Source organism: Maylandia zebra, linkage group LG13 (genome assembly GCF_041146795.1).
Source record: "Maylandia zebra isolate NMK-2024a linkage group LG13, Mzebra_GT3a, whole genome shotgun sequence".
Classification (NCBI taxonomy): Eukaryota; Metazoa; Chordata; class Actinopteri; order Cichliformes; family Cichlidae; genus Maylandia; species Maylandia zebra.
Window position 1 is genome coordinate 24485532 of NC_135179.1, and position 15112 is coordinate 24500643.

At 40.2% G+C, this 15112-nt stretch overlaps 1 protein-coding gene across 2 annotated transcripts in view; it reads right to left on the bottom strand.

Annotated features, from left to right (window-relative positions):
* Window positions 1-15112, bottom strand: part of egln1a (egl-9 family hypoxia-inducible factor 1a) — a 35992-nt gene that overhangs the window by 4130 nt on the left and 16750 nt on the right. Inside the window, exon 2 of one of the 2 annotated variants that reach the window (XM_004559731.5) lies at window positions 13175-13294. The exons of the other annotated variant lie outside the window; for it this stretch is intronic. Coding sequence (XP_004559788.2) covers window positions 13175-13294 — 120 coding nt within the window. The remainder of the gene's footprint in view (window positions 1-13174; window positions 13295-15112) is intronic. 2 annotated transcript variants of the gene reach the window in all.

The following is a 15112-nucleotide window of genomic DNA, read 5'->3' on the forward strand; positions in this document are numbered from 1 at the left end:
TTAATGTTTTGTATTTTCTTCTATTTGATCTCAAAAAGCTCCTAAAACAGTCAGTGATCCCTGTTGACCTCCCTCGGCTTTTATTACCACTAATCGTTTATTTAAGCTCAGTTTTTAAAACCGTAGGATGTAACTACAGCCCAGCCCATGCAGCAGTATATGAATGACTAACCTGGTATTATGGATGGATTATCTCAGTTGTTCTCCTGGCTGAAGTTTGGTCCTTTTACAGCATCCTGCCATGCGATTACATTTGTTCCTGACCACCGAGAACACTCACGTTAACTTTTATCGAGTGGAAAAAAAGTTAGCTTGTTTATAGGGCTTTGGAGCGTGATGTCACGGGGGTGGGCGTGGAAAGGATTTTGGCCCGATCCGCCATTTTGGGGGTCTAGCGCAAGTGAAAAGGGAGCACACACAACAGCCACGGTTCGTATTTGCTGTGTGGTCGGCTGCAATGTTCGATCGCACGACCGGCAAGAGAATAAGGTTGAAAATGGTTTATCTTTTCATTCTTTCCCAACCCGGAAGCAGCTCGTGTATCGATGTTAGCAAACGAAGGCGTCCAGCCTGGATAGCAGCTGTGAGACGAGCTGACGTGCAGTTCTCTTCCATCTCCAAATATCTGTTGGTGCTCCAGACATTTTCATTCCGGTGTTGTGCCAAAAAGTGATTGCCTGCCAAAAAGTGATTTCCAATGTTTCCGTGTATTTTTTATGTGTAATATCTTTACGTATGTTGGTAAATAGACTTCGGTGAACAGCGTTTACAAAGGGGTTATATATAGAATTAAAAGATTATCTGTTTTTTCAAGTATCTTTATAACTCTGTGTTATTGTACTCACATTATAACCAATCCGGTCCTTTTCCCCCACTTACAATATTTTTACAGAACTATTGTAATATTTGCTGCCATTTCTGCTGTCTTACTCTTACAAAAGACATTTTTAATGTTAATGAGATTTTTTTTAACTGCATAAATAAAGGTTCTATAAAAGTCGCTGCCAAAAACTGATTGCGGCTTCTACCTTGTTACACGAATGTTGTTTGTGGCTCAATATGACTTTGTGTCATCCATGAGGGATGCATTTGACATATGTTTCACATATTATAGGCCAACAAGTTACTTATAGCAGTTTAAATACGAGCAATCAGTTTTTGGCAAATACCGGAAATCAGTTTTTGGCAGACAATCACTTTTTGGCACAACACCGGTAAGTTCTAAATATGTTCATATCACTCTTTATAGCCTATTAAGTTTCATTTTCGATGCGCTCTGAGGTCATAGCAAATTAGAACAAACATCCTACTGAGTGATTTTGCAGAACTACCTTCTATTTAGAGTTGCTAATTATTTGGCATTATTGCAGCAAACCAGCCTATGAAATGGATGAAACATCGTGACTGAGTTCCAGCGCTACACAAGGGACCTGCTTCAAACATACCACCATGCCAATCAAATTACTTCTTCCATGTGAGGGTGAAGAGGTGACCCTCCTGGATAAGATGGTGAAGGTTTGCTGCGTTTAGTGAACAGTGTGGTAGTAAAACCAGGGAAAAATGAAACCTGCTCCTGTTAAATATTCTTAAGTCTTGTGCTGTTATTTTTTCAAAAGATACAGTAAATAAAGTAACGTTAGTAGTGGGTGATATCATGTAAACACTCATGATTTGGTGTAAACATTTTGTCATTTGTAAACTGTAAATGATATGGATTTTACACTGTTACTGATGTGATGCTCTATAAAGTGGTTTTAATAAAAAAAAAAAAGGCAAAATTATTTTGTTTCTTTATTCAACTTTTGAACAGTGGGACTCAGTCAGTACATATTCAGTAAATGCAAATTATTTACACAGCAGTGCACTACAGGCATAAATCTAGACCCCTAGATAAAACATTATGGGTCATTCCCACAACCCACAGCTTTACCGTGTTCCAGCAAAGTATCCAATAGCAGTGACAACTCCTCCACAGTAGCAGGTGGGATTTCTTTTTTGAGGACGGCTCCTTTTACCTGTCACTACAGATGGTCTGTTTATGTTTTGATCAAGAGCCTTTTTTTGGGCAGCTGAAGAGGAGAAGTCTATCTTATGGCCAACCTCTGGCTGTATCTTGGTCACATTACCCAGCAAAACCCAGTATGCAGGTTCATCTGTAACAGTCCTTGTGCCACGGATCAACACTGTTTCGTCTACTTTAGACAGAAGAGCAGCGACGTGGGTGCAGGTCTCTGCGACTCCGGCCTTACAGCTGCAGTGGGCGACTTCAACCTTCCCTGTGATGCTCACAGTGACCCATGGCTGCAATGCTGGTTCATTCAGTCTTTGAGAGAGCAGCACCTGAAACACACACAGACAAAGTTCATTTAAAGACAAGAACTATGAGCCAAGGCCGACGTAAATGTGTTTTATCTACTTTATCATAAATGTAACAAAGTGTTTAGAAAGTTAGCACACACATGTAATTATGCATTTCTTTATGTGTCCATCTATAGAACGCTGCAGGTTATAGTGTAAATCTGTCTGTTCTCTGTCAGAAACCTGCCTGCAGAAAATGAACCTAAAGCATGTAATGCAAGGATGTCATCACTTTAGAGATGGAGAAAGCATAAAGTGACAATTATGAATCACTTAATATGATAAGGAGATTCTGCAGGTCATTAATCAATGTATAAAATTAAAATAAAATGTATTTTTAGTGACACAAGATACAAATATGGAAGCAAGATGTGTAATTAGGATTATTTATAATAAACATTAATAAATCATTGCAATTTCTTTAACCATAAAGAATAACAATCCTTCAGGACAATGTCACATCAATGCACTGAACTCACTATGTTATCCCTCTAACAGCCTCCACATGTTCTCACTGTAATTTCCCCTCATGAATGAATTTATGCTGCACTAATGTGAATGTTTGCAGGGAAATCAAACGCATTTCACACGCAGTACTTGAGCTGACTTACCTTTGTTTGAATGACGACTTTTACGCGCTGATTCCACAGATAAGGTATGAAATATGTCAGGCTACGTCAATAGCGGTTGGTCTTCAGGGTTTCTACTCCACGGCCGTATTTCATACGGGTCCACATTTCCAATGCACGCTATTTTCTGCAAGTACCGCCGCTTCGCCTCTGGACGCAATCGGTCTCTATACAGTCTATTCTCTATTGAGCTGCTTTTAAGCATCTTGTAATCGTTGTTCCAACACAGTGTGTTTGATTTGATTCGTAGACCCCGAAAATGGTGCCGCGCTCCCACAATGCATTGCGGCGTGACGTCAACGCCAAAGCCCTATATTATGCTAGCATAGCTGTGTCGCTAGCGGTCACATAGCACATCATTATATACCAGCTAGCCCAACTTCAGTAACCCTACAAACGTCACTGCTGTTTAGTTTTCTGTCTTCATTTATGCTGGAAGTGATAACAGAGCTGTACGTTTGAATTTGTTTCCAAAACCCCGCAGTCAGGACATGCTATATTGTATTTAGATAGAAGCTAGCGAGCTAACTCCCTGCTAACTTCTAACTCCGTTAAATGTCATAAATTCCGTTTTCATGGATGCCTGGATGTTAAACTCAATTGTTACACCTGGTAGAGCAGAACGCTGATCATTTTACTAAAGATGAAAGACTTTAGACAGTTTTTCAACTCTCAGTAATGCCACAGTGATCGTTTGATATATGGACTTGCAGCGGAGTTTAGACCCAGACACGGCTAGTGACGTCAGACTGAACAACCGGATATGCTGCTGAAAATATAGCCCAGAAGAAGCGTATAGTATAGCTTTTATTTTGGAAAGAGCCATTTCTCTGTAATAAACTCTCTTTTCCAAAGATGAGTGATTCCTCAATCAGATACAGGGCTCGCAAAATCGCTAGCCCGACGTCCCGGGGCTAGCGATCTTTCCAGTCGGGCTATTGTAGGAAGGAAAAATATATGTCAATGCTTTTGCATTCTTTCGGAAATGTAGCTGGGTAATTATGTCATTGGCATCGATGAGCCACTGTCAATGTGACATATTGAAATCGCGTTTGAATTTGCGCTTGTTTTTTGCTTTCACTTTGCAATCGCGCGAACTGTGTATAGAGAGCAACAGTACTGATTGGTGAGTGATGATAATTTGTGCACCAATTCCTCTGACATCGTCTTATCAATCGTTAGCTTACTATGCAAACATGACAAGTGAAATCTCCCGCAGCAAGCTTAAACATATGAGAGGTTGATCGCGCAGGGAATCGCTGACCGTTATGTGTATGTGTCAGGGTGAAGATTATGGGTGAAAGTTATGACAAATCAGACTATAAGGCAAAAAGAAAGTGCAGCTTTATGGTTTCATGGACAAAAGAATTTCTGTGGCTGCAATATGACGAGCTATATAACCAGGGCTGCACATAAGTGGTCCGCAGGTGCGCATCCGCTGTCAAAAAAAAAAACAAAAAAAAAAAAACGGGCACAAGATATGAAGTTGCAACGCGTGTTTGCATACATAAGATTTTCTGGAGGAGGACAGACATTTGTTTAGAACTCTTAAAGATGTCGAAGAAGCTCCTTTAAGCAATTACTGTGATGTTCCTCCACCTCCAAACAAATGTCAGAAGGAGTCCGAACCACAAAAGAAGCACGTATTCTCGGAAAAGTGGTTGCAGGAGGTGAGCTGGCTTCAAACAAATGATGAACGCACAGAGATGTGGTGCGGAATGTGCCGTGAAAATCCCACTCTAGCGCACAAAAACAGTGCTTTTTATATGGACGCAAACGCGCGTTGCAACTTCTTATCTGGTGCGCGTATTTTATTTTGACAGCGAATGCCGACATGCGGACCACTTATGTGCACCCGTGTAAATAACATGATGTTCTGCCAGGTGTGTTGTTGGTTTTCTCTCGATTTCTGAGTCGACAAGCGCCTTTGTTACTGGGACCAGTCATTTTAAGAAAGGCCCCCATTAGAACCCATGAGAAATGCAAGAAACGCATTATTACTCAGTCTGCAATATCTTTCCCAGAACAAACACCAATTGCAAATAACATACTAAAAATAAACCTGAAAAATCTGTTTAGAACAGCGTACTATGTTGCAAAGAGTGAACTACCACTGGCAAAATGTAGCAGTCTTTGCAAACTTCAAAAAGCAAATGGCCTAGATCTTGGTTCCACTTGTCTCTTACCCGTGACTTCAGCGGAAATTTCAAATTCAGGATCTGACACAGATTGATTCATGTCCTACACAGTTCTTACAAGTTCATAGAAATTTCTGTTCAATTAGAACCAAGTATTTGAGTTGATGATTGCAATTTTTATACAATGTTGTAATTTGTTTTTCAACAATTTTTTGATTAATGTTTTGTTTCCTTTACAATATTAAACTTTAATGTATAATATTGTAAAGGAAACAAAACAGGAAACAAAACATCAATCAAAAAATTGCTCTCTTTTTTATACGGGCTACTTAAATTTATTTTGGGCTACCAAAAACTGAAGAGTCCCTGCCCAAAGGGCTACCAGGGATTTTGAAATTTTGAGAGCCCTGAGATATATTAATTTTTTTAATTACTTTTGTTTCAGCAACATTAAATTTAAAAACTGTACTTTTGAGTTAAAATATATATTTATAATTTTAATAAATGACAAATTAAAAAAGGTATGAAAATTTTTTTGTATCGAAAAAATATCGAACCGTGACACCAAAGTATCGAACCATATATAACGCCATGGCCAAGTGGCCGGCATAGTGTACAGGAACATCTGTGCAGAGTATAACCTGGAAGTCCCGAGGTCAAAATGGGAGATGCCCTCAAGGGCCGAGCTAAGATCCTGTGGGACTTCCAGATACAGACGGACAAAATGGTGGTGGCTAACCAACCGGACATAGTGGTGGTAGACAAACAGAAGAAGACGGCCGTAGTGATCGATGTAGCGGTTCCGAATGACAGCAATATCAGGAAGAAGGAACACGAGAAGCTGGAGAAATACCAAGGGCTCAGAGAAGAGCTCGAGAGGATGTGGAGGGTGAAGGTAACGGTGGTCCCCGTGGTAATCGGAGCACTAGGTGCGGTGACTCCCAAGCTAGACGAGTGGCTCCAGCAGATCCCGGGAACAACATCGGAGATCTCTGTCCAGAAGAGTGCAGTCCTGGGAACAGCTAAGATACTGCGCAGGACCCTCAAGCTCCCAGGCCTCTGGTAGAGGACCCGAGCTTGAAGGATAAACCGCCCGCAGGGGCGTGCTGGGTGGTACTTTTGTTTCAGCAACATTAAATTTAAAAACTGTACTTTTGAGTTAAAATATATATTTATAATTTTAATAAATGACAAATTAAAAAACCATGAACATTTTTTTGTATCGAAAAAATATCGAACCATAACACTAAAGTATCGAACCGAACCGTGAATTTTGTGTATTGTTGCAACCCTAATAAATATATTATAAATACACACACACACACACACACACACACACACACACACACACACACACACACACACACACACGCAGCTTGAGTCACACACTGGGGTGGACTGTACAGATTGCTTTAACAGACGGCTGAGCTTTAAATTATTTCAAAGTCAGCGATCACATTACCAGAATTTTCTCAGTATTAATAGTCTGTTAACTTTCTTCATAAAAGGAAGCGTCCCATCAATGACAGAGTTATGAAATTACTAATACTGAGATTGCTGATGAGACACTTTTTTTTTTTGAGTAGGTGCTGGAAACTGTGGTAGGGACGTGATGTTTTTACACCCTGTCCAAGTTAAACAAATAAAATCTCACCAAACCTGACAGCACCTTGCACTGATACCAGTATGAATGTTTATCATTTAAAATAACATTTACTGTAAATCAGGGCTCATAACTTTAGCTTTAGTATTGGTGATGGTGGCGGTGATTACTGCAACATGCTCACAGGAATGATAGGAGTGGCGACTACAAGCGTGGGTGTTAACGCACGCAGGACCGGTCCTCGCCACTCACCCACTGTAGGCTGGAGGAAGATAAAATCCCCTGGAACCCTGAGTAAAATAATTATACTAGAAAAAGCATGTATGGACACTTCATACTTCTTACTAATTTACAGCATATTAACTTTTAAAAAATAGCAGCTAGTCTTGCAAAATATAAATACTTCATACAGCTGCGATACAGCTGCATGGGAGGTGGGAGTTTTACTAATGTGGAAGAATTTCACCCAAAGTATCACAACATTGAAAAATATGCCTTTAGTAATGGCAGAATTGCATATTGCTCATTGCTGACTGGAAAAAAACCCAGCACTGTAGCCAGACTGACACCACCAATGATCACATGACTCTTCATATCTTTAAAAATAAAATGGTGACCATTTTGAACATCACATCTTTCTCACAGCTGTATCATTAAAGTCTGTCTAGGTCAGGATTTATCACAGAAACGGCAAATGCCACCAACAATCTTGTCACAATCTCAGACTACTGTACTCATCTCTATACTTGTCCTACTAGATAAACTGACACAGCACAGGTTTTTAACATAATAATTCAAGTTCCCCATGTTTTTATGTCTGAGATGATTCTTTCCTGTATGTAGCCATGGAGTTCCACAGGGTTCTGTGTTAGGGATAGATACTTTCTACCTTAAACGTGCTTCCTTAGGGAATGTTACAAAGAAACAGTGCATAAATCTCTATTTCCATGCAGATGAGACTCAAACACACAACCAGAACACACACATCAGTTGGTTAAACTACAAAAACATCTGAAGGCACAACGAATTCGATGACCTGTAATTTTCTTTTTCTAAAGCCAACTAAGTATATTGGCCAAAAACCTCAGGGAAACACAGTCTTAACATGTGTATTCGGTGATGTTACCTTGGCCTTTATTGCTACTACGAGAAATCTCGGGAGTCATTTTTGACAAGAATATATTCTTTGTCTCATACGTAACAGTCTCGACGACTGTGCAGCATTGTCAACAAAACGGAACATCCTGTCACAAGACAGTGAAAAAAAACTGTTGGTGCATTGTTACTTCCTAATTGAACTTTTATATTTTCATGTTTTTAGGATGTCTGCATGCCTCTCTCTCTGAAAAGCCTTTAATTCACCTTCCCATAAAAAAAACAAAAACAAAAACACAGTACTGAGAGCAACCAGAACAAAAAGAACACATTTTCTCATAAAAGCTTCCCTTCATAAGCTCCCTTTAAATCGAGAAACGGTATTAAAACTCTTCTCAGTGCATACAAAGCTGCATCGCATTTTTAAGGCCTGGCATTTTCACATTATTCCAATAGAGTACACAATTGTCAGAGTGCAGACTTGTGGTTCAGAGAGTTTCCAAAAATAAAACTGGAGGCAGAACCTTTGGCCATCACGTTCCTCTACTGTGGAACCAGCCCAGCTCGTCTATATTTTAAAGATTAGGCCCCTTTACTTTCCATTTTAACAAATCTTACAACACATGAATTTAACCTTATTATTGTTCGTAAGGCTCCTTGTTTCTCAGTGATCATATTTTGCCGTTTTGCTTTCCTCTCAACTCACCTTGGCAGACACTAAAATGCTGAGGTTTCTGAAAGGCAGCTTTTCCTTTCCCTACAGTCGCAAAGTACTTTAGCTTGATGTTTAAAGTGACTCCAAAAGGAGGGAAAAATATATGGGTTGTAGGTTAAACCTTTAAGCATACTTTGCACTTCGTATATGCAGTAAAGCGGCTGAGTCATTTCCTTTCTCTTACATTTGCTTGCCTGTGTGGTAAATGAGTGTATAATATTAAATCAACATTTTATTTACTGCATTGCAGATAGATGGACATCTACATGTTAAAGTCTCAAAGTGATTTTATACAGAAGGCGTGGCGGCTGAAGAGACATAAATTTGGGGGGTAAATAACTGGAACAACTGAACCTGAACATTCCAAAGCCATGTCACTCTCTCATAGTGAGGCCCCGGTATCCAGGCAACCACATTCTATAAGCCTACTAATAGCCAATCAGAGGCCAGATTGTAATTATTCACATGTCCAACAGGAATCTAGCACATGGCTTGCTGTAACAACTAAAGCATGCGCATAAAAAAAAGCAGTACAACCTACCTCATGACTGATATACGCATTAACAGGAAAAGATTTACTATATAGATAAGAAAACAGGCAATTCTGCGGAGGAAGTGCTCAGAGAACAGATAATACAATGTAAATGGTGCAAGTCAGATTCAGGAGACTGCTGCTTTGAATAAGGTGTAGTGACATCTGATAAACTAAAAAAAAAGAAGTACCTACTGTTATCACAAATCAAAGTAAATCATCCTGACCATCACAGAAACTGCATTAATGCAGATGAACAACAGCAACATGCTAAAACAACCAGGAATCCCTTTGAGGGTCTGAGGGTTGTATGTGGAGACCTGTGATGAATAAGGCAGCAGCTGAAAGCAGTACATAAGTGACCAGCAAAAGGGTCGATCACAGTATCAGTATTTGCAATTAAATGTAAAAGTACTGTTAACTCGGCTGTGTATTTTGTCTCCTCTCACATTCCACTCACCTCACTGCTTGCTCAGTGATAGATGTTTAGAAAGAAATCACAGCGAGAACACAGACTCATGCATGACCTGCCGCAAACTCACATCTCAAAGCAGCACAGAGTTTCCTGTAATTATGTCATTTTCATATACAGGTCTGGAGGTCAACTATGTAAGGAAGTGTGGACGTCAGCCTCTTGTTTACTCATGTGACTTGTAATGCTAGCAGATATAGCCGCACATCCGGTATACCAGTCCTAATTTCATGCATAATATGATCTTTTCAAATATCGCTATATCGGTGAAGAGACAACGCTCAACACGGTTTTCCCCAGAGATTATACATAATATATTATATGCATTTTAGAGCATATTGGGAGGGGAACTGTATGGTCTCTGCACCCTCTTTATAACAAAAAAACAAAAAAAACAAAACAAAACTATATTAGATTGACAAATAATAATTCACGATTATTTTATTAACAGGTGTTTTATATGACAATGGATTAACAATTAACACCACAATCATTTAAAAAGTAAGCCAAAATGTGGCAATACAGTGAACTGAAACTTTTACTATATGTACAAATTGGACACAGCTTCCAGGTCTGAACAAGTACAGCCAATGACAAGTGCCTTGCACAAAGACTTTCAGTTGTAGGAAAATGATTGCTTTGCTCTTCGACCTCAATAAACACTTTGTGAATGACTTTGAGGTCAGTCGCTAGTTTCAGGTCACAGTGACAGTAAGATGCAGTTCAATTAGTAACTTATGTTCCTCACTACAGTCAGAATGGAAGATAAAGCAGGGAATGCAGTGTCCCTTGATTTCACTGTCAGACCCGCCATTTATTCCTGACTGTTTGAAAAAGTAGTGAAAATGCTGTTTGAGGCTTCAACCCAGGACTTCACTATGCAACAGGTTATGGTATGGTGGATAGGACCATCTTTTATATACAGTCTATGTTGAAAACTGCCTCTAGAGCCCTTTTCAAATGTATATATTTTTTAAAGATAGCCCAAGAGTAGATTTTTTTATTTTATTTAATCATTTAAAGAAAAAACCCTCTATGTTTATTTAGTTTTTATTATGACAGTAAAACGCTTTTTATTCTGCACAATCCTGACAGATAAACAACTTACTGTGAAAATATATAAAAGGCCTGCTTCTGTAAAAAGACTAAAAAACACTGCGATACAAATACAGGTCATACTGCCCCAGCACTGGTGTCATGTCACCGTCTCCTCAAAGAAACATGAAAGTGATCCACTTTACAGTTGCTGCCTTCTGTTATGGAAACTTGGAACCTGTCTAGAAGGTATGCTCCCCAACTGCTTATCTAAGGACAAATACGTCAAACTCTTGAAGCACATTGCAGTTAAATGCATATTGCCAAGAGGATCTACTTACACTTGCATGCACAACTTTAGGCTTTACTGAAACGTCTGGAAGGAAAAATGATCCAGTTAAATGAATAAAAAATGCCTTGTGATGGCAAAGGTCATAGAAGAACAGCTAGACTGGGTTGAACTGACAGAACGAGTAACTCAAATAACCACCCATTACATCACACATCTGTTACATCACACTGAACACGCAACACGTCAGCCTTAAAGCAGATGAGCTCCAGCAGCAGATTCAAAGAGGGGGTGTAATGGTGTGGGAGGCAGTTTCATGTCACACCCTTTTGTCCCCTTTAATACCAGCTGAGCTTCATTTAAATGTCATGACCTACCTGAATATTTTTTGACCATGCCCTTCACTCTGTGACCAGTGTACCCATCTCCTGATGTTGATGTCATATTGAGCTGGGCCATATCATACTATTCACGGTAATACCGGTATAATGGGCAACGATAAGAAAACGAAATATCACGATAGAATATGGGTAAAACGCACATGCGCAGTGCCTTTGTTTTCATACGCACATGGCGGAAAAAGCATGGCGACGACGCAGAATGAGAAGGACGAAAGCGGATCGTTGAATGAAACGGATGAACCAGAATTGGTTTGTAAAAATGCTGCAACTTCAGTGATGTGGAACTGGTTTAGCTTTCGTCCGTCAGACACACACCAAAGCACTATTTTTGGTAGAGCATGCTAGCGGGCCGTCGTTATTACCATGTTTTTTGGAAAATACGGCACACTTAAAACCAATCCTTTGATTTTTCTGAAAATCGACAGTACCCCTTATAATCCCATGGGCCTTATGTATGAATTCTGGTTGTGTTTACTGACCTTTATGTGGTACACGGCGTTAGCAAATCAGTCAAATGTTTTAGTACGACTTTGCTAAGCTACGAACCCGCACCGCTTGATGGATTGTCGGAGTATTACGGCTATTGTAGGCAGGAGCCTCGCGGAGTGATACGTACTGCGCTTCAACATAATATTATTATTATTATTGTGTGTGTATAACCTCTTTTTAAGTTTTGTGGATATTATACATGGTTATGCTGAGGATATGTTGGCCAATTTCCACTGGAAATGCCTTTTGGTTAAATTGTCAGCAAGGAATTTGCATTTGCACTGTTAAATTTTTATATAACTTTAATGCACATAAAAAACAGCTGCTTGTTTAAGTGAAAATACATTGATGGTTTTTTGTTTGCACTAATAAAGTTGTGGAGTTGAAAATAATTTGTCTAGTGTCAATTATATCGTCAGTTATATCGTTATCACAAATTTTCAAATGTATATCATGATAAATATTTTTGGTCATATCGCCCTGCTCTAATGTCATATATATTATATAATCTCAGACTGGTTTCTTGTAAGTAACACTGAATTCCCTGTCCCCAAATGGCCTCTACAGTCAGCAACTGAACAGAGCAGCTTTGATATGTGGTGGATGAGGAGGATCAAACCATGAAAGAGCTCTCCGCAAATCTGCAGTAAGTACATGACGTTATCTTGTTGATATGCACAAAAATCTCAAGACAACATTTCTAAGACCTTCAATGAAATAGGCAATTGTAAAGGTGAAAGGCAGTTCAACTTACTAGCAGGACATCTAAAAATAAAGTTAGGATAATACTGAATTCCTGTGGATATATTTTAAGTACTGTATGACACAAAGTTCAATTAATTTGACCACTATATGAAAATTCCTGTAATAAAACAACAACAACAAAGAAACGTGGAAGGTAGTATGGGGTGTTTTTCCTTCTCTGCATTTTAATGGGAAATATGAAAAAGGGAGAGTGGCCACACAGCATTTACCTACACGTAACCACTATCATGAACTCTGTACGGGTGTGGTGTATGGAATAAAGCAGGGTGGAGGGTGACAACAGTGCCACACACACACACACACACACCACAACTGCACTGACTGGTCAAATGCTTGTGGCAGGAAGTCAGAAGTTATGAAGACCTGACACACAAACACATGACAGATGACTTTGTTTTGATGATTATTTTACAAATAATTTCAAATAGAGCCCGACCAATACAGGAGTCATTGAAATTAAAACAAAAAATATAATGTAAAATAACTCAAAACGATGGGGTTGCTTTCTTAAAATCAACCTTCCAGTATTGCTCAAACTCGTTAAAGATCTGCGGCAGACCAATAACGGCCGGGTATCGGTAGGGCTCTAATTTCAAATCACTCTTGAATCAAATGGTGATAACAAGAAGGTTCTCCACACATCACTACCATACCTTGGCATTCCAATCTCTATTAAGGTAATATATGCATGTGACACACCGTCCATCGCCGTTAGGGTTATCCACATGGCGCACATATCCTGTCCCGTTTCCGGGGTAACATGCCACCATTGCCTGAAGAGAGGAACATGAAAAAAAACCCCTGATTAGTAAAAACAGATATGCAGTGACAACAGCAGAAATGTAGGCATTCAGTCTCTACAGCTCATGTGTCAAACAAAAGCTGTACTGCAAGGACAAGAAAGAAGGGAGGAACGGGAGCAAAGGAGCTCGAACTGCATTTGCTGGCTCGTGATGTGGAAGTAGCAGAAAGCCTCCCGCAGTCTGACTGTAGCACTGCCTCACCTGCACCAGGACTGACACAAGGCACAAGCTGCCTAAAACACAGCTGCCTCGTTATAAACTTTAAACTGGCAAGGAAAATAAACCGGAGATATCATGCTGCAACTTCCCCTCGTCTCTTCCTGCTCTACTAAGACTTGCATGATCTGCTTGGGTGTTGGCAGTGAACCTCCACGAGCTCTTGTAAACTTCTCGGTGTAAACATCGAGGGAGCACGCCCGCTCCTTCGAATGCCCTTCAGGAATAAGACGCACACAAGCGGTGATTTGCACACCACCCCGAGGACTGTGATACAGAAAAATGTGTTTTCTTTAACAGTAGAGATTTCTCAGACATCTCAGAGCTTTTGCACTGGAAATTACAGCTGACACTTGAACACCAAACAGCGTGTGTTTTCTTTTCAGATGAGTGGTGAACGTGCACACAGGGTGGAATAAGCCCTCATGCTAAGCAGTGTCTAAGCAGCGATATGACAGACAAAGGCAAGTTCATCCACATTCTTTCAAGAACTTGCATCAACATAAACCATAGCAACATTATTATAAACACTCAGTGTAGACTAAACTTCTTCCTCGGGGTTTCTACCCTGTAAAATATTATAGAGCATCTATGCTAGCACATTTAGAAGTTAAAGCTACCCTTTCAACAAAGAAAAGACTGAAGGTGCTGGGATTCAAAATGAACATCCGGGAGTTGAACAGGTACATTTACTTCTGTACATGCACAAATTTCATGATTATTTCACTGCACCACAGAAAAATTGTAAATCTTTGCGTGCAAAGCCTTTTAACGCCATAGTGAGAGCATTAAAATAAAATGACATCAGACCCACGTCGGCATCTTCTTACTCTACATGTCTGATCACAGTTACTTGCGTCAGTCCACATTGTGTTCACATGTTTTGTGTGATGCAGGTTACCGCTGGAATGCACATTATCAGGGCCTTTAAAGCTGAAAAACAACAAAAAATCTGACATAAAGATGGGGGAGGTAGCTCTGGCTGCATGTATTTTATCTTTTTTTTTTTTTTAAATATAAATGGGATGGGTTTAACAAGAACAGTTGCTGGGTTGGGGGATGGGGGGGTACGAACTGACAAAGCGCTTCCTGTAAGTAAGTCGCAATCCAGTATGTTTTCTTTCTTTGTGTGAGTCTGTGTGTGGCAGAGAAAGAGGTAGAGGGGCACAGACAGAGAAAGCATAGGGGTGGGGCTGGAGAAGAAGACAAGAGTGAACTGAGTGAACTTTGACTCTTGGCCTCCCTCCAGAGGCTGCAGTATTTTAATGGTTGTGCTACGTGCAGATCGTGAGGAGGGCTGGCTGATCCTCGGCAATGTCACCCCTCCCACCCTCAACTGCTGGGCTTGCGCTGCAAGGCTGGAGATGGGTAAACAGCGGCTGCTAGGAGATGTGTGTGTGTGTGTGTGTGTGTGTGTGTGTGTGTGTGTGTGTGTGTGTGTGTGTGTGTGTGGGTAGGGGAAGCTTGTGTGTGTTTGTGCGTCTGCTGAGCCGAGGTGCAAGAGCCTAGGCGCTCTGCAAAACTCCCGACGCGGCATTTTAGCTTACAATTCCCTCAAATAGACAGCTGTAG